This window comes from Hypomesus transpacificus, unplaced genomic scaffold, assembly GCF_021917145.1.
Source record: "Hypomesus transpacificus isolate Combined female unplaced genomic scaffold, fHypTra1 scaffold_111, whole genome shotgun sequence".
Classification (NCBI taxonomy): domain Eukaryota; kingdom Metazoa; phylum Chordata; class Actinopteri; order Osmeriformes; family Osmeridae; genus Hypomesus; species Hypomesus transpacificus.
The window spans coordinates 570,214-596,819 of NW_025813699.1; the positions used below are offsets into that span (position 1 = coordinate 570,214).

At 40.7% G+C, this 26,606-nt stretch overlaps 1 protein-coding gene across 9 annotated transcripts in view; it reads left to right on the forward strand.

Annotated features, from left to right (window-relative positions):
• The window catches only part of ppip5k2 (diphosphoinositol pentakisphosphate kinase 2), a 101,029-nt gene that overhangs the window by 44,771 nt on the left and 29,652 nt on the right, over window positions 1-26,606 (forward strand). For all 9 annotated transcript variants that reach the window (XM_047050378.1, XM_047050380.1, XM_047050381.1 and 6 more), the window contains exons 6-17: window positions 784-938; window positions 1,168-1,269; window positions 2,459-2,620; window positions 17,559-17,680; window positions 17,806-17,907; window positions 18,227-18,313; window positions 18,450-18,525; window positions 18,617-18,726; window positions 20,202-20,287; window positions 20,468-20,593; window positions 20,736-20,857; window positions 24,541-24,723. In XM_047050378.1, coding sequence (XP_046906334.1) covers window positions 784-938; window positions 1,168-1,269; window positions 2,459-2,620; window positions 17,559-17,680; window positions 17,806-17,907; window positions 18,227-18,313; window positions 18,450-18,525; window positions 18,617-18,726; window positions 20,202-20,287; window positions 20,468-20,593; window positions 20,736-20,857; window positions 24,541-24,723 — 1,433 coding nt within the window. The remainder of the gene's footprint in view (window positions 1-783; window positions 939-1,167; window positions 1,270-2,458; window positions 2,621-17,558; window positions 17,681-17,805; window positions 17,908-18,226; window positions 18,314-18,449; window positions 18,526-18,616; window positions 18,727-20,201; window positions 20,288-20,467; window positions 20,594-20,735; window positions 20,858-24,540; window positions 24,724-26,606) is intronic.

The window sequence follows — 26,606 nt, forward strand, 5'->3', positions numbered from 1 at the left end:
GTCCCAACACAAGCTCTTCTCCTGCCTGGCCCCCCAATGGTGGAACCAGCTCCCCACCTCCATCAGGGACACTGACTGTCTCCCCATCTTCAAGTAAAGGCTCAAGACGCACTTGTTCCGGGAGTACAACGGCACTTAGGAATGCTTGATTGGACCTGATGTTAGTTTCCTCCAGGATCACAATGACTCTTATTGAGATACTTGTTGCTCTTGTAGGTTAGTTATAACAAAGTTAACTCTTGAACTCTTGTACTCGCTGTGAAATATTTTACTGTTGATTGTTCTTCTACAGGTACAGTCTTGCACTTTTTGGGGTTCATGTTGTTTTAATTTGTAACTTGTATAACTGCATGCTCTTATGGGTCTTCCCTTTGGCACTTGTTTGGTTTTTCACAATGTATGCTTCATGTTTTGGCTGTTTGCTATGTTTGGGACCACCTCGTTGTTATGATCAGTGACCTATGCTCTTTTGTAAAGCTCTCTCTTGGAAGTCGCTTTGGATAAAAGCTTCTGCTAAATGCATAAATGTAAATTTGGTCCCACACCAGAGTTCGAAATAGTCATCTGACGCTGCGCTGACAAATGCATTGCTTGAACCAGATAGCCACTGAAAAGCTAGATCATTGATGGCTCAGGTTGGCAGTATTTATACAGAATGAGTTTAACCAATTCTACTCGGTTACATGTAGCAATCTTAAGGATATGAATGGGCAGTGCCAAGTTTTTGAGTCTGTATTCCCTGTAGATAACCTGTTTAATGTGCCATACTCTGTGTTTCTTAAGAGTGTAACCTCGTGGAAGGGGAGGACCATGTGGAGGTAAACGGAGAGGTGTTCCAGAAGCCCTTTGTGGAAAAGCCTGTGAGTGCCGAAGACCACAATGTCTACATCTACTACCCCACCTCTGCAGGAGGAGGCAGTCAGAGGCTGTTCCGTAAGGTTAGAGCATACGCAAACAAATAACTGCTATTTCCTGTAACAGATTTAATAGCATGCATAAAGTGGCGTCTGTCAAATCTAAGACCCCCCCATCATGTTATGGAGCCTCATTTATTATCCGACCTCGAAGCAATACAAACTCTATTTGGTTCTGAGCCCCTGATTCATAGCTTCTAGTACTGAACCTGCACCAGGCCTGTAATTTTTCTTCCTGTCATCCTCTACCCAGATCGGTAGCAGAAGCAGTGTTTACTCCCCCGAGAGCAACGTGAGGAAAACTGGATCCTACATTTATGAAGAGTTCATGCCAACGGACGGAACTGACGTGAAGGTAGTTACATCCACATTATCTCATTGCAGCTAAAGATTAAACTGTACTTAACTCAATGTTCTCCAATTTTCAGCCAAACGTTAGGGGATCTCATTTCTCAGTTGCTATGCTAATAAGATAATATATGTAGATAATATATGATAAGAGCACCACCTCAAAGTTTGTGTCATGATTTACATTAAAACAATGCAGGGCATCTTCAACATCTTGTCAACAGTCACTAGAATGACTACAGATTCCTAGAAAAGTTGAAAAAAAAAAGTGTACAATGTGTGTATGTGTGACACGGTCCAGTCAAAAGGTGACAGATTGTGAAAATGCAGATTGTAAGCTTTGAAATTGTGTGTCATTGAAATCTGAAAATAGTTGAAGAATATACGTGTAGCTGAATGCTACCTGGAAAGCTCTGGCCCAGATAATCGGCTTAAAAGATTTTAGACCTTTTCACGCCTTCAGAGATGTGTGGTCGTTTTGTGTTAATCATTAGAAGCATTGAAGGCTGGACGCAGTAAAGAAAATAAATAAAACAATATTCGCACTCGATCTTAGATAATGTGTGTTTTATCACTCAGTGTTTTTGCATTGACTATATTGCACTGTACCTGGCCCGATTATGTTTCAAGTTATGTGTTAAGTTGTTGGTGCAAATTGCATCTTCCAAAAACAGCCTGAAAGATGTAGCCTATTCATGGTTTACCAGGTCAAACAAAGAAAAATCAGCCTGTGCACAATGCTATACCCATAATTAGCCTATTCATTCCATTTATTCCATGGATGTAGGCTTAAAAGAACGTATGACAAAACTGTACACCGAACGCATGCTTGAAAGTTGACAAAACTATTTGTGAAACTTTATATTTAAGGCTACTTGGCTTGAGACCAAATCTGCCGATTCACTACTTGATTAGGAGAGGAGATGGGATCGTACTTTGTACAGACAAACACAGCCCACATACGAAACATTACAGCCATTACCACCGCGCTAGCATAAGTAGCCCAGGGAAAAACCATCTGCACCGTGATGCAAATCAAATCGCATGACGTGCCCACAACTCAACTTGAAGCTTAGGTAAACAAGAACAAATTGAGTATTATGATGAGTGTCTTCTTCAAAACTTAAACTTTTGTAATATGCAAGAAAATAAAAACAAAAAAACGTTGTTGTTTTTATTGTGTCACGTGTGTCCAGGTGTACACTGTCGGGCCAGACTATGCTCATGCAGAGGCCAGGAAGTCCCCAGCTTTGGATGGCAAGGTTGAGCGAGACAGTGAGGGCAAGGAGGTGCGCTACCCTGTCATCCTTAATGCCAGGGAAAAGCTCATTGCCTGGAAAGTCTGTCTGGCCTTTAAGGTAACCAGGTGAAAGCAACATATCCACATCTGTACACAGTTGTAAATAAGATGTCTGGCACTTTGATTACGATCCTTAAAATCAGACTAAGATTGAAGTGTGAAACTGATAAATGAATGGGCGAGGCCTGAGTAAGAGATGAGCTTGAAAAAGTAATGGGATCCCCATTTTTTTTTATGTCTGCATGGGAATTTGAGGTTTTAAATTAAATGTCCTATTTGCCTGTCCTGTTGTCTTTAGTTAACTTTCTATGAATGTATCAAATCAATATAAATCATCCAAAATTAACATCATTTTAAGTGTATTATTTTACACCATAAAGGGCTGCATTTAACATGTTTGCCTTTCACAGCCTGCTGGCAGGCCACAGGATTAGTACTATACAACCCCAATTCCAAAAAAAGTTGGGACGTTGTGTAAAATAAAATAAAAATCAGAATACAATGATTTACAAATCTCATAAACTCATTATATTATTCACAATATAAAACGTCAAATGTTTAAATTGATGAAATGTACAATTTTAAGGAAAAAATAAGGTCATTTTGAATTTTCTAAGAGTTGGGACGTTTTCACCACCGTGTAGCATCCCCTCTTCTTTTAAAGGGGTGATTGACTGGGTTTTTTGGGTATTTCACACTGTATGCAACATTGGTAGGGCTGAAAATGGGCCGGGTGCTGTTCTATGCCCCCTGATGCTTCCATTGAATTTGTCCCATTTATTTCTCCTTTTATGGTATGCTCATGAAAATATAGATGAGCTGCGCGCTGATTGGTTGGTTTACAACGAGTGAAGCTGCGGAGCAAAGACGCTACACTGCCAACAGCACTCGTTGAAACAAGAAGGTGGAGACATGAAATAAAAACATACAAATAAATCTATTGTGTCTACACAACACTGTTTTCAACAGGTTGACTGGATATCATTTGAAATTATTACAATAGTTGTTTCCACATCTGTTGTCGAAGCAAACAGGATCGATTTAGGTGGGTAACGTTAGCACTACAGCTTAGAAACAACTATCATGATTCAACTCAGCTTCAGTTAGCTCTAGCTATCTTGCTGAAAAATAGATCTGGACAAACATGCATCTTGAATTGTAGATTTACATGACAACACAGGTTATTTATTTGAATGAAACACAGTCAGGAACATTTACATTTATTCATTTAGCAGACGCTTTTATCCAAAGCGACTTCCAAGAGAGAGCTTTACAAAGTGCATAGGTCACTGATAATAACAACAAGATAGCCCCAAAGCATTGCAGGTAGCCAAAAACAGAAGTATACATTGTGAACAACCAAAAATAAGTGCTAAAGGGAAGAAACCATAAGAGCATGTAGTTAAGCAAATGACAATACACAACATGAATCTCTAAGTGCAAGTGTACCTGTAGGAAAGCAATAAAAATAGGATTAAATATAATACAACAGTTTAAATCAGCTACCACTAACCAACAAGAGCAACAGTCTAAGCAAGAGTCATTGTGATCCTTGAGGAAACTAGCGTTGGGTTAAACAAACCATTCCTAAGTACCGTTGTACTCCCGGAACAAGTGCGTCTTGAGCCTTCTCTTGAAGGTGGAGAGACAGTCTGTGTCTCTGATGGAGGTGGGGAGGTGATTCCACCACTGGGGGGCCAGGCAGGAGAAGAGCTTGTGTTGGGACCGGGCGGTCTTGAGCGGTGGGACCACCAGGTGGTTGTCTGAAGAGGACCGTAGGTGGCGGGTGGGGGTGTAAGGCTGCAGGAGAGACTTGATGTAGTCGGGTGCAGTCCCGTTCACTGCTCGGAAGGTCAGTACCAGGGTCTTGAATCTGATGCGGGCCGTTATGGGTAGCCAGTGGAGGGAGATGAGGAGTGGGGTAACGTGGGAGCGTCTGGGTAGATTGTAGACCAGGCGGGCCGCTGCGTTCTGAATCCTCTGAAGAGGGCGGGTTGCGCATGCTGGGAGACCGGCGAGCAGCGAGTTGCAGTAGTCCAACTTGGAGAGGACCATTGCTTGGACAAGCAGCTGGGTGGAGTGCTCACATGAAACATGAAATGACGTTAGCCCCATTGCCAATAAACTGAATCATCAGACATTTTACCAATGCTAGATACAGGCAGGATACTTTAGCATTGCTAATAACTATTAGTGACAACATAATATGACAGCTTGCACTTGGGATGAACATAAGGTCGGAACAGCATCTCTTTTCAGAAACAGCTTCATAGCAAATCATGCTTTACATTGTCCGAGGTTTTCAAAACTGTCCTTGGTGAAATAGTTAGAGCAAATGTGTAATTGAGGGTCGAACAGGGATCTTTTCATAGACAAACATCACAGCCCGTCGAGTGTTTGGTTCCTTAGGAAGACTCTAAAAAGTGTCAGCATTCCCCGTACAGCCTGGAACACTGCATTTACGGCGCTCCATTTTCAATATCTTGAAAACGTATTACCTTTCTATTTACAATTCCTGTGGAAGTACAGAGCAGCGTGCAGCTAGCTAAAAAAGTGTCGGCGATCTACGCAACCTCCGTTTATGTTCCTGGACCAGAAAACCAGAGGGCGGGTAAATGTAAAATTTGGGGCATGACAAAGTTGATGCTACTTGTGATGTCACAAGTTGCACTGTTTCAAAAGCTAGCGTTTGCAAGTTGCAGTTTCAAAATAGTAGTGAAAAGTGACATTTTGATAGGAAAGAGGTTTCAATGGACACTGAATGTCTATTTTAAACACCAAACTGTCATTTTTCAACTATGACAAGGTAAAATCGGTTTTGGAATCAAGCGCCCCTTTAACATCAGTCTGTATCTGTCTGGGAACTGAGGAGACCAGTTGCTGGAGTTTTGGGAGAGGATTGTTGTTCCTTTTGTGTCTGATACAGGACTCTTGCTGCTCAACGGTCCTGGGTCTTCTTTGTCATATTTTTTGCAGGCAGGCCAATTCAGCACCTGGACTCTTCTTTTTTTTTTTAAACAATGTATTTATTGTTTTTCAGTTTGCAAGTCGTATCAAATTGAATAACAATAGAACAATACACAGCAAACATTTTCACCCTGTTCCCCCACCCAAAATAATAGAGTAACTAAATAATAGTTAAATTAAAAACAGACAATAAAAAGAACATAAAAGCATACTTTACACACTGAATAATGGGTGTTTTTTGTAGTTGTTTTTCCTACTAGTCAATGTACATAATCAGATAGTTGTCCTACTCCCCCAGAGCCTGTTCTTGCTGGAGCAAGTTACCAACATTAGTATTATGCCTTAAGAAGTACCTAAAAGGTCCCCAGGTATTATCAAAAACATTTTGTTTACGTCTAACAATATACGTTATCTTTTCCATTGACGTATTTGAGGCCATTTCTTTAACCCACATACCAATTCTTGGGCCATCAACACTTTTCCAATTAAGAGCAATTATACGTTTAGCTTGTAATATACACATATCTATGATTCTGAACTCTTTGCTTTGTAGAAGTGGTATGGTAGGATATAAACCAAGAATAAAAAGCTTGGGATTCAATGGTAATTTCTTTGATAAAATTTGATCAATCATATTCACAACATCTTGCCAGAAGGTTTTCACTTTCCCACATTCCCATATACAGTAAAACAGTGTCCCCTTTGCCTCATCACACTTAATACAGGTATCAGGAATATTATCATTAAACTTATGCAATTTCACAGGAGTTATATATGTACGCATCAGCCATTTATACTGTAGGAGTTTTAGGTTGCTGCTGACTGACTGCCTCTGTGCCTCTTTACAAGCCTCTCTCCAGTCTTCTAAAGATATTTCCCCCTCTATATCTTCATTCCATAATCTCAGTTTTGATTCTGATGATTCAATAGATCCAGACACAAACAAGTCATACAGAGTTGAAATTAAACCTTTGCCATAACAGTGTTTAGTGACTGCTACTTCTAACGCAGAGATGGTCGGTATATCTAATGAATGGTTTTGAGATGAAGATATAAAACTCCTAAGCTGAAGATATCTGAAAAAGTTATTATTTGGAATGTCATATTTGGTAGATATTTCCGCAAAAGACATAAACACTTCATCCTCCTCCATGTACATGTCTTGTACTTTCCCTAACCCCTTTTCAGCCCATAGTTTAAATCCTCTATCCTTTAGCCCTGGTTCAAAGTTGGCATTACCCCAAATAGGACTGAAGCGTGAATGGGACAAATCTATATTCAAATATTTGCAAGTGTCGAACCAAACATCAATCATATTCGATATAACAGGGTTGTCTGTCTTTTTCTTCAGATATTTACATTTACATTTAGTCATTTGGCAGACGCTCTTATCCAGAGCGACTTACAGTAAGTACAGGGACATTCCCCCCGAGGCAAGTAGGGTGAAGTGCCTTGCCCAAGGACACCACATCATGTGGCGCGGCGGGGCGCGGCGGGGAATCGATCCGGCAACCTTCTGATTACTAGCCCGACTCCCTCACCGCTCAGCCATCTGACTCCCACATATTTACGGCCTGCTGAGTACAAGTACAGGTGCAATGGTAAACTCGGTTTAACAGAGCAGGATTCCAAATCAATCCAAGCAGGGGGATTTCCGGAAGAGAAGTAAAACATGATCGACCGCAATTAAGCTGCCCAGTAATACCATTGGATATTTGGGCATTTAAGGCCTCCTCGATCATATGGTAGATAAAGTAAAGATAGACGTAATCTGGGACGTTTATTTTGCCAAATAAAGTTGGTAAACAGTTTCTTGATTCTTGTGAACAAGGATAAGGGAGGGGGTAGGGGGATATTCTGGAACAAATAAAGAAATTTGGGGAGTATATTCATTTTTAGAATATTAATCCTGCCAATCATTGAGATAGGTAAGGATGTCCAACGCTCTATTGAGGAAATACTAGCTTCCAGAATTGGGTCATAGTTTATCTGAGCAATCTTATTCACCTCAGGGACAATTTGTATTCCCAAATTTGTAAAATTATCTGTTGACTTGAAAGTAGAAGCATATACAGGACTACTTTTCCTCTCTGTTTCATTAAGTAGCATTATAGATGATTTTGAGTAATTAACTTTATAACCGGATATTTTTCCAAATGTTTCAATAAGACTTAAGAGCGCTGGGATAGATCTATGTAGATTTTTAATCATTAATATTACATCATCGGCAAAGAGCGCTATCTTATGTTCTAAATGACCCTCTCGAATTCCATAAATATCGCTATGTGACCTCACCGCTATAGCAAATGGTTCAATCGCAAGGATAAAAAGCAATGGGGATAAAGGGCTCCCTTGCGGGCAACTTCGACAGATGTTAAAAGGTTTAGAAACCTTACTATTAGTCAAAACTTCTGCAGTAAGCCCTGTACAAAGCAATCTAACCCATTTAATGAATGTACCTCCAAAGCCAAATTGTTTTAACACCTCAAACAAATAGGGCCATTCAACACGATCGAAAGCCTTCTCTGCATCAAGTGAAAGTAAGGCCGTGTCTGTGGCCTCTCTCTGACTATAAAATATTGAGCACTCGTCTGACGTTATGAAAACCCTGTCTCCCTTGAATAAACCCATTTTGGTCTTCCCCCACCACCCTAGGTAGAAGATCCTCCAATTGGACGCTTATTTTCACATTTTGTATTTGTTTTACCTGGCTTTGGAAGTAAAGTGATTAAGGCGCCCCTCATAGATGTGGGGAGAAGACCATTCTCAAAGGATTCCTGAAACATCTCCAAAAGGGGTGATATTAATTTGGTTTGACATTTTTTATAGATATCTATCGAAATGCCATCTGGGCCGGCCGATGTAGCAGCCTTCATACAGCCAATCGCTTCTGCAATTTCCAATACAGTTACATTTTGATCTAATGCTCTACTTTCTTCTTCCGAAATTTTGGGAATATCAAGGTTGTCTAAGAATTGTGTCTGCGTGTCCAGATTAGGAGAACACTCAGAGCTGTATAATTTCTCATAGAAGACTCTGAAGGTCTCATTAATCTCTGTCGGGTCCACTATAGTTCTACCACTTGGGGCTTCAATACAATTAATAGATCTTTCTGTTTGTTGTTGCTTAATGCGCCATGCTAGAAGTTTTCCGGGCTTTTCCCCCTGATCATAGTAGGACTGTTTGAGTCTCATTAAATCAGCAGCTGCTTTGTTAGCTGCCAATTCATTGTACTGAGATCTAAGCAGTAGCAGTTTTGAATGTACATCCGTATCTATATGTCTGTTATAGTAGATTTCTGTTTCCAGCTTTTTAATTTCCTCATCTAATGTCTTCATTTCAAGTCGTGTAGCCTTTTTCTTTGAGCTAGTGAAAGAAATGATCTGGCCCCTAATAAAGGCCTTGAAAGCCTCCCATCTTGTACTGGCAGAGGTCTGGGACTTGTTACATTCAAAATACAGGTCTATTTGTTTATCCAAGAAATCTACGAATGTGGGATCCGTAAGCCATCCCGGTTGAAAACGCCATTTTGGGGGATCACTCACTAATTTAGTATCTTCATAGGTCAAGGATACAGCTGCGTGGTCAGAAAGGACTATACTACTATAATGACATTCGTCAATTTTGGAGACAAGTAGTGCTGAAACTAAAAAGTAGTCTATGCGTGAGTGGGTTTTATAAGTGCTAGAATAGCAGGAATACTCTACTGCATTTGGTTCACCAAGTCTCCAGATATCCAACAGATTTAATTCCTTCATAAAATGGTGTAACGTCTTTCTCGACTTATTGTGAGTATCATCTAAACCAGTCGACCTGTCTCTTGAAGAGTCTAACGTACAATTAAAGTCACCAGCTATTATGTATTGTCCGGGGAGATTTCATGCAGTAAAAAATAAACTATCATAGAATTTAGGGTCATCTTCATTGGGACCATAGACATTTATCAGAGTTATGGTTTCAGATAGTAACCTGCCCTGGACCATAATATATCTACCTGCAAAGTCCTTAACTACATTTTGTACCCGTAATGGGACAGATTTATGAATTAGTATCATAACCCCTCTAGCATGAGTGATGTAGGGAGCAGACAACACTTGACCCTGCCATCTTCTTGCTATTTTGGAAACATCCTTACTCAACAGATGTGTTTCTTGTAAAAATACTACTTTTGATTTCCAGGATTTTATCCTGCTCATTACTTGTTTCACCTTTGTAAGATTGTTCAGACCCCTACAATTCCACGAAGTAAATTTTATCTTACAGCTATCCGACATTAAATCCAATATGTATTAATGTATCCTTAGGAACCATTTTGGTAAAGTACATTGACAAACCACACCCGAAAATAAGAGAACAAATAATAACGTAAAACAAAAAGCCCCCACCCCCATACGAACCTGAAGTCCATGCGCTCTGAACCTCCCCTCCCATCCCACACTTTAAGCTAACGATAAAGCGAGTTACTAACTTTTTCTTCCTTCTCTTAAGCTCTAACTAGCTTTCTCATTTTTCCTGAATACTAATCACACATAACATAAGTAATGTAACATTGAACTATGCAACATTTGCAACCTGTAGCCTGGTCACTAGACATATTATAACGTAAAACCGCCTGAACACATTTAACACCAACCTGAAACCCGCACATGCAGGCTGGAAAACGGAGAAAAGGGCAAAAAGTTCTTAGCCTTGCCACATAAAATCCACGATGCGTTGTAGCCTACGTCCAATAGGGCTAAACCAATGTCAACTCTGTCCAATGTGTGCTCCCAAGTTGACGATAAATGTCACTTCACCTTACCAGTGTTTGGGTGCTTGAACAGTGTCTCTCATCCAAATTTAAATCCATTGTCCACAACAGTAACGTTACATTTTTAACGTATGTTAGCCATAACAGCCTAAAGAAGTGATGCTCAGTCATGTCCGTGTCAAAGGGGTAGGCTAAACAAAAACGGAACAATAATAATTTCGTGGAAATGGCTATAGAATAAAGTAAATTTAGTAAGGCTACTGTGTTACTTTCCTGTCGGAACCTTTCAACTATGGAAGCAAATCGTGACCAAAATTCAAATGAAAATGCATTTCCAGAAATGCATTTTCATTTTCAAGAACGTGGCTGCAAAATTGTGACCACAAATCAAATTCAAATGCATTACCAGGAATGCATTTTCATTTTCAGAACGTGGCTGCAAAATCGTGACCACAATTCAAATTCAAATGCATTTCCAGAAATGCATTTTCATTTTAAGAATGTGGCTGCATTATTTTACTCATAAATAAAATTAGTAATCAATCATCCTATTTGCATTTGCATTTTCTTCCTCAAGACTGCACATGTTATGCCATAATCAAAAAAAAAACAGAGCGGACATTGCATTTTCATTTTCATGTTCTGCCCGCAAAGAACTGCCCATAATTCGAAAACGAAAATGCATTCTGAGCGGCGCAGCAGAGTGACGTCAGTAGCCGCTCTTCTTCAGCTCCCTGCTGACCGAGCTACCCATCTTGTTCGGTAGGGGGCGGTGTGCACATACGCATTGCATTACATGGCAAATGTGCCGGGAAATTGATTGAATTGCCGGGTCTTTAGAGGACGCATCACAGATCATGGCGCTCCCTCAAATTGTGCAGTCACTGATGGAATTAGCTGAGCTGGTAGAAACTAATAATATATCTGAGTCTGATGCCCGTGACCGAGTAGAACAAGTCACAGAGAGCTTGGCTGCATACTCTGCCGTAACAGACGTACACATTAATGAGGTTGCCATAGTAAACCTCTCTTCAGTCCTGGAACGGCTGGATGCTGTGGAGCCTCAAATGGGACGGGGACGACCAACCATCCACATCCCGTTCGAGTCCATCGAAAACTATTTATTAAATGGTTTAAAATAAAGGACATAGCGGAGCTGTTCGGCGTAGGCCACCAGACCATCCGTCGGAGGATGCAAAGCAACGGATTTATGGAGCTAGAAAGCTGACAAAAGTATCTGAATTTGAATATGAAAGATCTGAAATATTTGTGTGTCGAATTTCATAAAACTGAATTATTTTGCTGTTGAATATATAATATCTGAATTATTTGTATGCCAAATTTAATAAAACTGAATTATTTTGATCCAAAAATAAAAAATTCTAAAATTCAGATTGCAGGAATACAGATTCTTGAAATTCAGATTGCAGGAATTCAGATTCTTGAAATTCAGATTGCGGAAATTCAAATTCAGATTGCGGAAATTCAGATTTTGTCTGAACTAGGCCAAAGGTGAAACAGCTTGCTTTCACAGGGAAAAGTAGACCATTTAATAAATAGTTTTCGATGGACTCGAACGGGATGTGGATGGTTGGTCCCCCCCCCCCCCCCATTTGAGGCTCCACAGCATCCAGCCGTTCCAGGACTGAAGAGAGGTTTACTATGGCAACCTCATTAATGTGTACGTCTGTGACGGCAGAGTATGCAGCCAAGCTCTCTGTGACTTGTTCTACTCGGTCACGGGCATCAGACTCAGATATATTATTAGTTTCTACCAGCTCAGCTAATTCTATCAGTGATTGCACAATTTGAGGGAGCGCCATGATCTGTGATGCGTCCTCTAAAGACCCGGCAATTCAATCAATTTCCCGGCACATTTGCCATGTAATGCAATGCGTATGTGCACACCGCCCCCTACCGAACAAGATGGGTAGCTCGGTCAGCAGGGAGCTGAAGAAGAGCGGCTACTGACGTCACTCTGCTGCGCCGCTCAGAATGCATTTTCGTTTTCGAATTATGGGCAGTTCTTTGCGGGCAGAACATGAAAATGAAAATGCAATGTCCGCTCTGTTTTTTTTTTGATTATGGCACAACATGTGCAGTCTTGAGGAAGAAAATGCAAATGCTAATAGGATGATTGATTACTAATTTTATTTATGAGTCAAATAATGCAGCCGCATTCTTAAAATGAAAATGCATTTCTGGAAATGCATTTGAATTTGAATTGTGGTCACGATTTTGCAGCCACGTTCTGAAAATGGAAATGCATTTCTGGAAATGCATTTTCATTTGAATTGTGGTCACGATTTTGCAGCCACGTTCCTAAAATGAAAATGCATTTCTGGAAATGCATTTTCATTTTCAAATTTTACATTTCAAATTGAATTTTGGTATCTATTTGCTGGGGCATATTTTGAAAATTAAATTTCAAATGTCTTTTTCGTTTTCATTTTAATTAAGTGAAAGAATGAGCAGTCTTAACTCCTTCGAGTTGGTGATCGCGCCGGCGCGATCAGAGCGCAGGTCAGCTTTCGGACTACGCAGCATATAAACAAAGACACTCAGAGGGCAGCCGTCGATTTCATGCGGAAGTGCAGACCTGAAGCTACATTTGAGTGCTTGGTTTGTGTAAATACACCAAGTAAAACTTAAGATACGATCATTTCAATTCCATGAAAAAAGTGCGTCCAAAAAATGCGCTCTTTTATGCGCGCGTTCCATTTATTGTAATATTTTTCTAGTTTTTTGTCCAAAAATGAAACGGAGAAAAACGGGTGATTCTACTGACTCATAGCTATAGGATGCACGAGAAAACGAGAGGACAAAGAGACGTCTAAGAAAAAACTAATTTGGTTTATTATGACTAGTTTTCGAAGTATTTTGAGTAGTTTAGCTAAACATTTGGACTTATTTGGGGGGAAATGAGTCGGACACGCTGTCCAACATGCCGGCGACTTGTTATTTCTACCTCAGAGCAAAAAAAAAAAAAAGATGGACGACCAAGATTTTTTGTTTACAACGAGAGGTAAGAAAAACATTCATTGCTTTCGTTTATCTTATTATATTATTCTATTCTACTTCACTGTAGTACAAATACCTCAGAACATATTGATTTTTGATTCTTATACATCTTTTTTTTTTTTTACGTTTTATTGACATGAAGAGAAAAAAGAGCCATTGTGGCATAGACGGAGGTTCTGCGGTGGTCAAAGAGAAGGTTATAAATGAGCCAAGGGTGACATCTAGTGGAGAAAAAAAAAGAAATATATATATATTTTTTTTTGAATATTGTGAATAATTTTTTATTATGGGACAAATATGGATGAATAACAGTGCATATGGATAGACCTGCTCTCTTTGTAAATAGCTTAATTATAAATCAACTTTACCTTTTTATGTTCACATATACAACTTGTGCTTCAATTTCAAACTTTTGAAATGCTTGATTGAGCATATGTGTGTGTATTATAGTCAAAAAAACATAATTTTTCCACACGGAGCTTGTGTTTTTGTGTCTGTTTGGGTCCAGTATGTTGAAAAGTATGCCAAAGTGAAAATCTTAATTTAACTGGTCATGTAGGTGAGATTGTGCTGAAAAAAAAGATACCAAACATTGGTATGATAAACATTTCTTTATGTAGTATATCAAGGCCAAATCAAAGGTATTCAAAAACTGACAAAATAGCTCCAGACTCCATAATTAAGGAAGAAAATTAAAATGCAAATAGGATAATTGATTACTAATTTCATTTATGAGTCAAATAATGCAGCCACATTATTAAAATGAAAATGCATTTCTGGAAATGCATTTTCATTTGAATTTTGGTCACGATTTGCTTCCATATTCAACGGCGAGCCCGACTCAGTCCTTAGTTCAAAGGGATTGAATAAAACGGTCCACCTCTGCCGGAGTTTGAAAGGCGTGGGATCTCTCTTTGTGTGTTACCAGAAGCCGGGCTGGAAAGATGATTCGGTGTTTGTGGATCCCCCTGTCTCGTAGCTTCTTTCGCACCTCATCGTAGTCGCGCTGCATCCTCTGCACACCAGCAGAGAGGTCCACATAAAAACGAACCGGCTTATTCTGGTACAAGACCTGTCCCTTGGTTCTAGCTGCCTTCAGTACCCGCTTCCTGTCCTTAAAGTTCAAGAACTTCATGATTAAAGTCCTTGGATGAGCCGTGCGAGAGTCATTGCTTGGCGGAGCGCCTATTCTATGAGCCCGCTCCACCACCAACCCCTCTCCGGTATCCATTTCTCCAAAAATTCAGTTGCATCCTGACCCTCAGTCTTCTCTGGTAGCCCCACCAATCTCACATTGTTTCGCCGACTTCTGCGTTCCAAATCATCAACTTTGTCAGCAAGGCTTTTGACTGTGCTTTCCAGTGTGCTAACTTTGGATGTTAGCTTGTTAGCGTCATCCTCCACATCAGAGATCCGTTGTTCGGCATGCTCTATGCGGCCTGTGCAGTCCTGTATCTGTTTTTTTACATCCGCAATTGTTGCTTGCACTCCATAAATTTTTTTATAAAGTCCACTTTTCAAGGACAATATGGCTTTCATGATATCTTGATTGCTATTCTTGTCTGGATCTAATATTTCGTCGTCTGCTTCGTCAAGGTCATCCTCGTTAGCCATACTGTCAATCTGAATGTTGCTAGCTTCCTCGACCTCCAAATATTCGCCGTCTTGTCGTGCTTTCTTTTTCTCTTTCTTTGCCTTGTCTTTAAAATTTTTTCCTGACATTTTAATTATGGATACTATTATACACGTGTTGCGTGACTTTTGACAATATTTTGATTAGTATTGTAGGATTAAATTACATTCCAGCAGTAGAGCTTAAAATGTGCGACCTCCTAGCACCTCGCCATACCCGGAAGCACCTGGACTCTTCTATTATGAAGCCATGCAGTTGTAACAGATGCAGGATGTGGTTTAACATTGTCTTCCTAAAATATGCAAAGCCTTCCCTGAAAAAGAGGTTGCCTGGATGCAAGCAAATGTTGCCTTAAAACCTGTATATACCTTTCAGCATTGATGCTGCCTTTCCAGATGTGCAAGTTGACCATTCTATAGGCACAAATGCACCCCTATACCATCAGAAATGCATGCTTTTGAACTGAGAGCTGATAACAAGCCAGTTGGTCCCTCTCATTTTTAGTCCGGAGGACGCAGCGTCCAAGGTTTCCAAAAATAATTTCAATTTGTCTGACCACAGAACAGTTTTCCCACTTGGCCTCAGCCCATTTTAAATGAACTTTAGCCCAGAGAAGATGGGAGTGTTTTTGGATCATGTTGTCATGTGGGTTCTTCTTTGCATGATAGAGCTTGAACCTGCATTTGTGGATGGCACGGCAAACTATGTTCACAGACAATGAGTTCTGGAGGTGTTTCTGAGCCCATGCAATGATTACCATTACAGAATCATGCAATTTTTATGAGCCTGAAGATCATAGGCATGCAGAATTTATTTTCCCCCTTGTCCCTTACACATAGAGATTTTCTCCATATTCTCAGAATAATTGTATCATATTATGTACTGTAGATGATGATATATTCAAAGTCTTTGCAATTTTACATTGAGGGACATTATTCTGAAATGGTTGCACAGTATGTAGAAGCAGGTCTTTGCAGATTGCTGAGTCTCATCTTTGCTTTTGAGAGACTTCTAAGTCTCTCAAAAGTCTCTCTAAGATACTATTTTTATACCCAATCATGTTACTGACCTGTTTGCAATTAACTTAGTTTGTTGCTAAATGTTCCCCCAGCTGTTTATTTTTTGTAACACTTTTTCCAACCTTTTATAGACCAATTATTTGTTTGTAAACATTCGGGATGCGCGAGCAATGTGGTTGCAGAAAGCCGGGAAAAGATAGCAGATTAAATGGCAAAAGGACCACACAGATAATACAGATAGTTCGATTTAAAAAGACCAAAAAGGTTGAGGAAGACAGCCTTTGAGAGAGAAAGCGATTACCCATTGATCTGTCGCATCAGAATTTTGATTTGGGTCTTGACATTTGAGTGAGAATGTTGCCCGGTACAGATCGTATAGTCGAGCGGCAACCATGTCTTCATGATCATGAGTCATGTCACAAAGTTCATAATTTTACACTTTTACAGTCAATTCTACATCTAAAAAGTCGAGCAGGGCAGCTTTCAAGAGATATGGGAATTCTGCTTTTAGCCAGCTGGTCCGATTATGTTTCTGATTTGTTTAAACTGGCAATCTGAGTGAGACTGCGTCCCCATTTTACACTGTTTTGAAGTTAGCCTCAGTCAGACTCGCTCACTGGCAGTGTGCACAATGTTGTATTTTACTCCATTATACACCAGAAACGCCAGGGAGGACTGACTAATGTAGATACGAGCCTGATGAAGATAGCCAGCATCTCGGATTTCTTTAACCAAGCCTGTTTCATTCTTCATTTGCCTGAGAAAGCGACCTCCGTTAGCCAGGCTAGTTTGGCCCGATCACTTGGTCAGGCTATTTAAGGCTATTGGTGTCAAGTGACTTTTGTGCATAGACAAGTGAAACATAAATGTATTTGTCCAAAGGCTTCAAAAGGTTAGTATCAAGCCCTGCAATCCAGTGGCCAGATATATATGATGACCTGTACGACACTCCAAGAGTAATAGACCGGGCAGAAGTTCGTCTTTTGCAACCGACATGCGCAGTTGAGCCTGCTTGACAGTTGCATTTGCATTTTGCATTTGAGTCATTTAGCAGACGCTCTTATCCAGAGTCTTATCTTACAGTAAGTACAGGGACATTCCCCCCAAGGCTACTTTGAACTATGTGACACAACGTAATTTGGCTTGGCGGGGAATCGATCCGGCAACCTTCAGATTACTAGTTGGTTTACTACTAGTATTACTAGTAATTGGTCTATTGTCCCCATCCCAAATTTTTTGAGATGTGTTTCTGCCGTCAAATTCGAAATGAACTTTTTTTTCTTAAAATGGTACATTTCATCAGTTTAAACATTTGACATATTTTATATGTTCTATTGTGAATAACATTATGGGTTTATGAAATTTTAAAATCATTGTATTCTGTTTTTTATTTTACACAACTTCCCAACTTTTTAATAAACCACAACCATGCATGTATTATCCAAATTATTCAAGAACAGCTTTCAATTTACTTTGCGTATGCAAAAGTGATTGTGATTTAGGCTAATTTGACAGGATTCTGAACAGGTCAAAGTTCCTTAAATGTTATGCATGTGTGTTTCATAAAGGGAGCAGTTTAACATTTGTTCCTTCGTTTTTCCTTCAGCAAACGGTCTGTGGATTTGATCTGCTACGTGCTAATGGTCAGTCGTATGTCTGTGATGTCAACGGCTTTAGCTTTGTGAAGAACTCCATGAAGTACTACGACGACTGCGCCAAGATCCTAGGGTTATATTAATTAATGACATTACCTAGATATTTTGTAATTGTTGAACAATTTGGTTCTACAGAATTAGTTTCAGATACCTGTTACTTATTGACATTTGAGCCTGACCTTTTGACTTTCTCTGTAGGAACATCATCATGAGAGAGCTAGCCCCACAGTTTCAGATACCCTGGTCCATTCCTCTGGAGGCTGAGGACATCCCTATTGTCCCCACTACCTCAGGAACAATGTAAACATTTACATTTAGTAATTTAGCAGACACTCTTATCCAGAGCGACTTACAGTAAGTACAGGGACATTCCCCCCGAGGCAAGTAGGGTGAAGTGTCTTGCCCAAGGAGACAACGTCATTTTGCACCTCCGGGAATTGGACCAACAACCTTCTGATTAATAGCCCGACTCCCTAACCGCTCAGCCATCTGACCCCCCAGTTTATATACCTACAGTATAGGTAGTGCATAGTGACTTCAAACTGAAAAAATTGATGGGTTTCAAATTACCTTGATTCACAAGGTGTGTGACTCACTGCCATTGATTTTCCACTTGTAGGATGGAGCTGAGGTGTGTCATTGCAGTGATTCGGCATGGGGACCGAACTCCCAAACAGAAAATGAAGATGGAGGTTCGCCATCAGAGGTACCTGACTCATGGACAGTCTACAGTGTTGCAATGTACTAGATGTGCTGATAAAAAGTCACAACAGCACAAAAAAAAAAATCTAATTAATTATATAATTAATTATTAATGGAATTTTATTTTATTTTCACTGTAGGTTTTTTGATCTTTTTGAGAAATGTGATGGGTACAAAAGTGGAAAACTAAAGTTAAAAAAGCCAAAGCAATTACAGGTAAATTTGATTTTAAGTATCTTAATTATTGTTTTTCACGAGTTTAGACTAGTGTAGTTACAGTTTGTCATTTCATTTTTTTCACAAACAGGAAGTCCTAGATATTGCCAGACAACTCCTGGTGGAACTGGGACAGAACACAGACTCTGAAATCGAAGAATCCAAAGCAAAACTGGAACAACTGAAAACTGTACTTGAAATGTAAGGGTATCTTAAATTCTCAGATATGTGTATTTACTAGGGGTGCAAAAAAACGTTAAAAAAAACCTAATTGTTCAACAAACCACGGCCCGGTTTTTACATGTAAGCCGCGGTTTCTCGGATCTGTGAGAAAACACAACCTAACACCGTTTGTCCTTCCCCTTTCCGGTACCCTTTCCCGGAGAGTACCTGTCCAATGAACTGTCAGTAAATCAATGACAAGTCACGTACTGGAAAGAACTGGACCAAATCATACGAAGCTAGGCAATTTAAGAATGTGTGGAGAATGGAGATGGCATGTGGAGGCGAAAGGTTAACCAAAAGGAAAAAGGAAAGGATGTACCATCGTCTTTTAAGTCACCCGTGTGACAACATTTTGGATTTAGTGTTGACTACACTTGCGATGGAGCAAAGGTCGTCGATATAATCCACTGAAATAATGTTGATTTCATATGTAATCAAATCTCTGGATGTAAGACAATGTTGTTCATGCAGAGAAAACACAGAGAAAACACTGAAATGGTTAGGTTTTTTTCTTCCCCCTAATGTGCTAAACAAACCAAACCGAAACTGTGACCCATAAACCGCAATACAAACCGAACCTGGGCTTGTTGAATTGTGGCACCCCTAGTATTTACTGACCGCTGTTAATAACAGCTTTTCCCCAGTATTGTTACTAGTTTTGTCACATATAACGATGCCAATTCAGTACTCAAAAAGAAAAACGGTACATTACCAGAATGTTGCCAAAAATATCTCACCAGAATTTGTTAGTGGCTCTCTGAAAATTTGGAAAACACTAAATCTAGCGACAAAGTTGTTACATTGGCTACACTCCACTAAAAGTTTTCTACAAGAAAGTGGAAGAGCCACGTATGGAAATACTTTGGGTGTGAGGCAAATGACAATGAGGAAATCGTCAATCACCAGAAACCAATTTTCAGACATCACTGTTTATGTCCTTTATGGTTTGCAGTGAACTGCAAATGCTACCTAATACTGGGCCATACGAAAGGAGAGGGCACAACAGGGTTATCGTTTTTTGCTTGTAGCGCAACCAACATTTAAAAGCCCCATGAAGTGTGTTGAATCTTTTTTTCTACTTATAAATTATGTTCAAGTCAAGATTTATATTTTCAAGCTCTACAAATGATCTCTAAGTCATCTGCTGAGTTTGCTTAATGTCTACACTCAGTCCACACACATTTTCTGCCTTTAGGCCTACATGCATCATGGTTGTATTAATGCTCTGTTGTTGTCATAAGTAGGCTACAGCTTTGGATATTGTAGGTGACTGTTAAGTCAACAAATGAGAGTTGTTCAGTAACCTATTTTGTTTTTGCTTTGGTATAAAAAATGTTTTCGAGTACCGTGAAATGTCACTGGTATTGGTACCAATTACTGAAATGTTGCTTATTGTTACAATATTGATTTAAGTTGTTCCGATAAGTTATTCTACTAAATATTATTTTTAGGTACGGCCATTTTTCAGGAATCAATCGAAAGGTCCAGTTAACTTACCTTCCACATGGGTGTCCCAAAACATCTAGTGAAGAAGAAGGTGACGTGTCTACATAAGTTAATAACAAAATACCCTAGTATGTGACAGTATTCCATCACAAATATGTAATTTACATTATAATTTGATAATTCCATTATTTGGTCTCATGAGACCAAAGGATAACCAAAACATTTGTGAGAATTATTTTTTTAGTTTTGCAATCTCTACCTTAACCCCCAGACATCCGGAGAGATGACCCATCTCTGCTGCTGGTGTTAAAGTGGGGTGGAGAGCTGACCCCAGCAGGCCGGGTGCAGGCTGAAGAGCTGGGCAGGGCCTTCCGGTGTATGTACCCTGGAGGACAAGGTAAGAACTTGAAACCCATCTAAACACACCAAACTCTGCTGTCTGTACTTTAAGTATCTCATCATCTCTTGACTTAAACCTGTGTTTGTTAGTTTCATAGATAAATCGGATCTGTTTGTTTAAAACAACTGCACTTTTGCAGGGGATTATGCAGGATTTCCTGGGTGTGGCCTGCTACGACTACATAGTACATATCGCCACGATCTGAAGATCTACGCCTCGGATGAAGGCAGGGTACAGATGACAGCAGCAGCCTTTGCTAAGGTCAGTACACCATGGCTGCAACAAGGTCTTAAAATGTCATAACACCTGTTTGCTTCTAACCAATCTTGCAAGATTGCCAGATATGGCTTTTTTTTCTTTTTCTAAACTAATTCTGTGACATTTAGGCCGAATCCCAATTCTCTGTCTTACCCCTACCCCTTACCCCTACACCTTAGTTTATCTCTAGCCCTTGTCCCTCGAAACTGAGGGGTAAGGGCTAGGGGTGAAAACATACCTCTATGAAATGAGACACCACTTGGTTACGTATATCGATGTCTCCAAAGCAAGTAGGGTTATGCACTGATATCAAACGAAATTCGCTGTTAATGGAGTTTAGTTAAAACTGAAGACATACATGGAGTCCATTCAATGCTAGTCAGAGAAATGCGTGGACTGTTGTGCAAATCAGCAATCTAACGTTAGTGTAGCAAACTAGCGATTTTTTTAAACGTTTCAATTAAGAGCATGGTGGCAAATATATATGTACAGGACTGTGTAAAGCACAAAACAAGACTGTCGTAATTTTTTAATCCATTATTTAAGCCTAAAATAAATGTATGGGACTCTGGATGATCTGGCCGTCATTGTTGCTGGTTGCGCAGTATTCACATAGTTCAAATTCAAGTCTTTTATTGTCAGATGCACAGAACAACACAGGGTCAGACTGGGCACTGAAATTCTTAGGACAAGACAACACAAAGCAACCTGGCATAACATAACATAAGTACACAGAACGTGGATTACATCTATGATAAGCTATAATAAAGTAAACCTCCTAATATACAAATCATATACAATATTCAATACAGTATACTAAACCTCTAAATACACATCATACACATAATAACCTATACTAACCTTATAAACTTATACTAACCTAAGACAAGTGAAGTAGAATAGTGCAGTTTTGCTGATAGTGCAACCAGTAGCTCAAATCAAATGTATTTGTATAGCCCTTTTTACACGCAAGCATGTCACAGAGGGCTTCACATACGCCCATAGAACTGCCTCTCAACCAACCAAAACCCTCAGGGAAGATAAGGAAAAACTCCCAACAGGAGAAAAAATTTAAGAAACCTTGGGAGGAGCATTTCAGAAAGGGATCCCCTCCTCCAGAGACGGTTGGTGAGAGAGATGATGTCAATGGGTTTTGAAACACCAAAATCCATTGTTGAACTTAATAGATGTAGGACAGGACCGGGAGACTCGCTGTTGGCCGTCATGGAGACTGGTTTCCGGGTAACGACTAGGTCCAGCGTTGGCAGACCGACGACCATGTAGGTGCTGACAGCTCAAACCCCCCACACCACAAGGGATGTGGGGGGGGGGGGGCAGAGAGGGGAGAGCAGGAATTAGAAAATGCCAGGAGCAGCTAACAGTTACAGTCATAATAGAATGAGATCCCCACCGGATCTCAAATAACCTTTACTAACCTTATAAACCTATGCTAACCTAAGACAAGTGAATAGTGCAATATTGCTGAAAGTGCAACCATTAGCTGAAAGTGAATTTGTGTAAAGTGTAGGGCTGTCCCCACTCAGTCGACTAGTCGATTTTCTGGTCGATATGCTCTTGGTCGACTAGGATTTTTTTAGTCGAGCTGCCGTATGGCAGTGTGAGATCTGATGTGTCATCATTGCTGAATTAATGAACTGGTCTCGTCTCGTCTCGTCTCGTCTCGTCATCTGCCGCTTGTCCGGGGATCGGGTCGCGGGGGCAGCGACCTAAGCAGGGAGGCCCAGGCTTCCCTCCCCCCGGCCACTTCCGCCAGCTCTTCCTGGGGGACCCCAAGGCGTTCCCAGGCCAGCCGAGAGACATAGTCCCTCCAGCGTGTCCTGGGTCTTCCCCGGGGCCTCTTCCCAGTGGGACGTGCCCGGAACACCTCACCAGGGAGGCGTCCAGGAGGCATCCTAATCAGATGCCCGAGCCACCTCAGCTGGCTCCTCTCGACGCGGAGGAGCAGCGGTTCTACTCTGAGCCCCTCCCGGATGACCGAGCTTCTCACCCTATCTCTAAGGGAGAGCCCGGACACCCTACGGAGAAAGCTCATTTCGGCCGCTTGTATTCGCGATCTCGTTCTTTCGGTCACTACCCATAGTTCGTGACCATAGGTGAGGGTAGGAACGTAGATCGACTGGTAAATAGAGAGCTTCGCCTTTCGACTCAGCTCCTTCTTCACCACGACGGACCGATGCAGAGCCCGCATCACTGCGGACGCCGCACCGATCCGCCTGTCGACCTCGCGCTCCATTCTTCCCTCACTCGTGAACAAGACCCCGAGATACTTAAACTCCTCCGCTTGGTTCAGGATCTCCTCCCCGACCCGGAGATGGCACTCCACCCTTTTCCGGTCGATTACCATGGCCTCAGATTTGGAGGTGCTGATTCGCATCTGATCGCATTAATGAACTGTTCTACAGAAATTTTAAATTATATTATTTAAGACAAATAAAGCATCTCAAAAAATATATAATTTAAAAGAAAAGGTGTTACTATTTTCCCTTTCGTTAATCTGAGCTTTGTTTTGTTTTGGTATTTTGCACACGGCACAAGCACAATTGGCTGCAGAACTACAAACTCTGCCATAGCCTACTTTGTCGGTGTTATTATTCAAAATGGCAAAGAAATCTCTGGTATGGCAGCATTTCATTAAAGTACATTTACAAAGTACCAGGTGACTCGAAAAACGTTGAAATCAAACTCTGCCAAAAACAGTTTATTTTTCATAGTTCGACGTCGAATATAATGTAGTCTACCACCTGAAAAACGTAAGTTGGCCAAGCCCTACTTCGCTCATGCTAACGCCTTGAGTTGAAAAATGAATATGCCTATTATAAGAATCACATCCAAATTGAATGACATTATCTTCTCCGGCCATGACAACAAAATCTTTCTCTGTTGCAACGTTCCCCACTCAGCTTCTACGTAAGTTTCCATGCTTAAGGTTCAGGCAGTGATAAGCGCGCTCTGATGCTTTGCATGTTAAACAAACAATATTTTAAATTTGTAGTACATTGTAAGATATACTAAATACCATCGGCATTCAGTTACAACAGGACTGGTGTTAGAGTCTTATTATTAGTAGGCTATTAGCAGCTGAATCTGCAATGTCCAGCAGCCATTGAGTTAGATCGCGATTTTTTTGTGAAAAAAACAAGAAGCGTTTCAAATTTCGATCAGTGGATTTTCAGACGTTTTAGTCGAGTCTTGGTCGACCAAAGAAAATCTTCGAGGACAGACCTGGTAAAGTGACTATTGAGAAGTGTATCAGTGTCCATATCAATGTCCATTCAGAAGCCTGATGGCCCTTGGAAAGAAACTATTGTCCAGTCTGTGTGTGCGAGACTGAATACTTCGGTATCGCCTGCCAGAAGGCAACGGGGTGAAAAGACTTAAGGATGGTTTCAAGTAAGCTCCAGAAAACACTTGGTTTTAAGGGGTATGTACTCCTACCACTTAGCCCTACCCCTCGATCAAAATGAGTAGTGGGATAGCCCTTACTCTCACATGAACGCGCAAAACTAAGGGGTAAGGGGAAGACAGAGAATTGGGATTCGGCCTTAGTCTCCCTTAACCGTGAGTGAATGTCACTGAATGGCCAATTCACCAAACAACATGGCAATAGAGCCAAATAAATGTGCATCAGAACTGGAAAATAAAAGATTGTCACAACTGGTCTGTAGGGTCTATTGGCTCTAGAGGGGGAGCTTACACCAATCCTGGTACAAATGGTGAAGAGTGCCAACATGAACGGCCTACTGGACAGCGATAGTGACTCGCTCAACAGTTGCCAGCAGAAGGTCAAGGCGCGGCTTCATGAGATCCTGCAGAGGGACAGGGACTTCACCGCTGAAGACTATGAGAAGGTCTGGAATGAAAAATACATTTTACATATATATCTCTAATAATGACAGGAATCTATGTGTGTGTACAAATTAGAATGGGTTTAGTGTCCCACGATCAACTGAAGAACCGGGCACTCGCAATGAAATGAAACTAAGCGTAGTAAGGAAAATAGGGCCATTCTGTTTAGTTATTTAGAAGCAAATTCACTTTTACAAACAAGCTAGCGAACAGAATGACATATATAAAGTGGATGTACTTTCAATTTTGTCACATAAATTCATGTGGTTACTAATGTCAAAACTTCTAGCACATTGCAAATGTACAAATGATGTATGGTGAAATAGGCCCACAATTATGACAACTGGCTCAACCATTGTGCATATAATGACTTCTGTTATTTATTTATTGTTTATTTCAGGCGCAATGGCCAATACACGAATAAATTACATACAAGAGACCTGAATCTACTCAACTAAAATGCTTAATTAAAAACTAAACATGGCCTATGTACAGTGTAGCAGTAGTTTCTCCAAAACTGGCTCCTGGAAAAAACGTCTGAGAATAACAGGAGCCTAACTGTCATTCCCAGACGCCAGGAGGCGAGCCATAATGTGTCAGCTTTCGCCTCCTGGCGTCAGAGGTGTCAACACGCAGCTGCGTACAGCTTCACTGATGGTGGCGTTCCGGGCAAGAAACATCGGTGACAGGGAAAATACATACAGTTTGTCTTTTTATCACAAAGTCATGTCGTTTTCGGCACCAAAGGCCTCACAAATATGAATCAGTTTCTGCAGAGCCTTTATAGACGGGGGGGACACCGTTACCAGGGCTAAAGCTGACCGAAACGGTAGTCCCCCAGCGCACCCTGAAGGATAACATATAAAACCAATATACAATGGTACATACTAAGTAGACAGGTACGTTTCTGTCAATCAATTTCCAGTGCATAGTGGTTAACCTTATCGAATGCCTTACAGGCATCAAGGAAACAGACGAAGATGTTAGAACCTCGTCTTTTGAAGTATGATATGATCTCCTTAAGAGCGAAAATGCACATGTCTGTTCCATTATGTTTTTTAAAACCAAATTGATTTGCTGGAGAAGAGAAGTGGTCCTCCAGGCGGTTGAGCAAAAGCAATTCAAATAATTAAAACATGGGGCTAGAAATAGCAATGGGACGGTAATTATTCTTAATAGAAGGGTTAAGGTTTTGTTTCTTGATTATTAGAATAAGAATGACCTTGAGTAGGATAGGGGAGACATGGCCGTGCACTAACATGGCCAAAAACAAAAGGGACAACAGAACGGTAGACCGAGGTCCCTCATACTTTAAATGCTCAGCTGATAAGCCGTCAGCATCGCACAACTTCCCATTTGGTAGCCTATTGATTGCTGCGCCTACTTCAGGTACAGGTGCTGACATACCGGGGTTATAGCTGACGTCTGTGTTAATTGTGACATCTACATATGACTTACAATCGTTAGGACCAACAGAGTTCAGCAGTGAGTCGTAATGTTGCCTCCACATACTGGCAATATCGGACGCGCCACTGTGACCAAGGAAGGTTCGACCTGGAGCCATTTTGAGACTGTAGGGTTGACCAGAAGCCTACTTGGCCCCCTTTACGTAAACTAAAGGCGAGCGCAACTGCCCTGTGCTGGGCTTCCCTTCGTCAACACTCTTAAGAGCAAGTTGATTTCGTTAAGTCCCAAATGGCCCCATGCCTCGGTCGGTCGAATTCACACCAAAGAATGAATGCGTCTTGAGCTGCGGTGTGATACTCTTTAACGACAGAATTCCAACCAAGATTTGCGTGTTGTGAACTACCGGTAAATGTTAAGATGTTTGTGGTGGTAAGACAATTTAACAGAGAACCAATATAGTACATTTTGATCAACATAA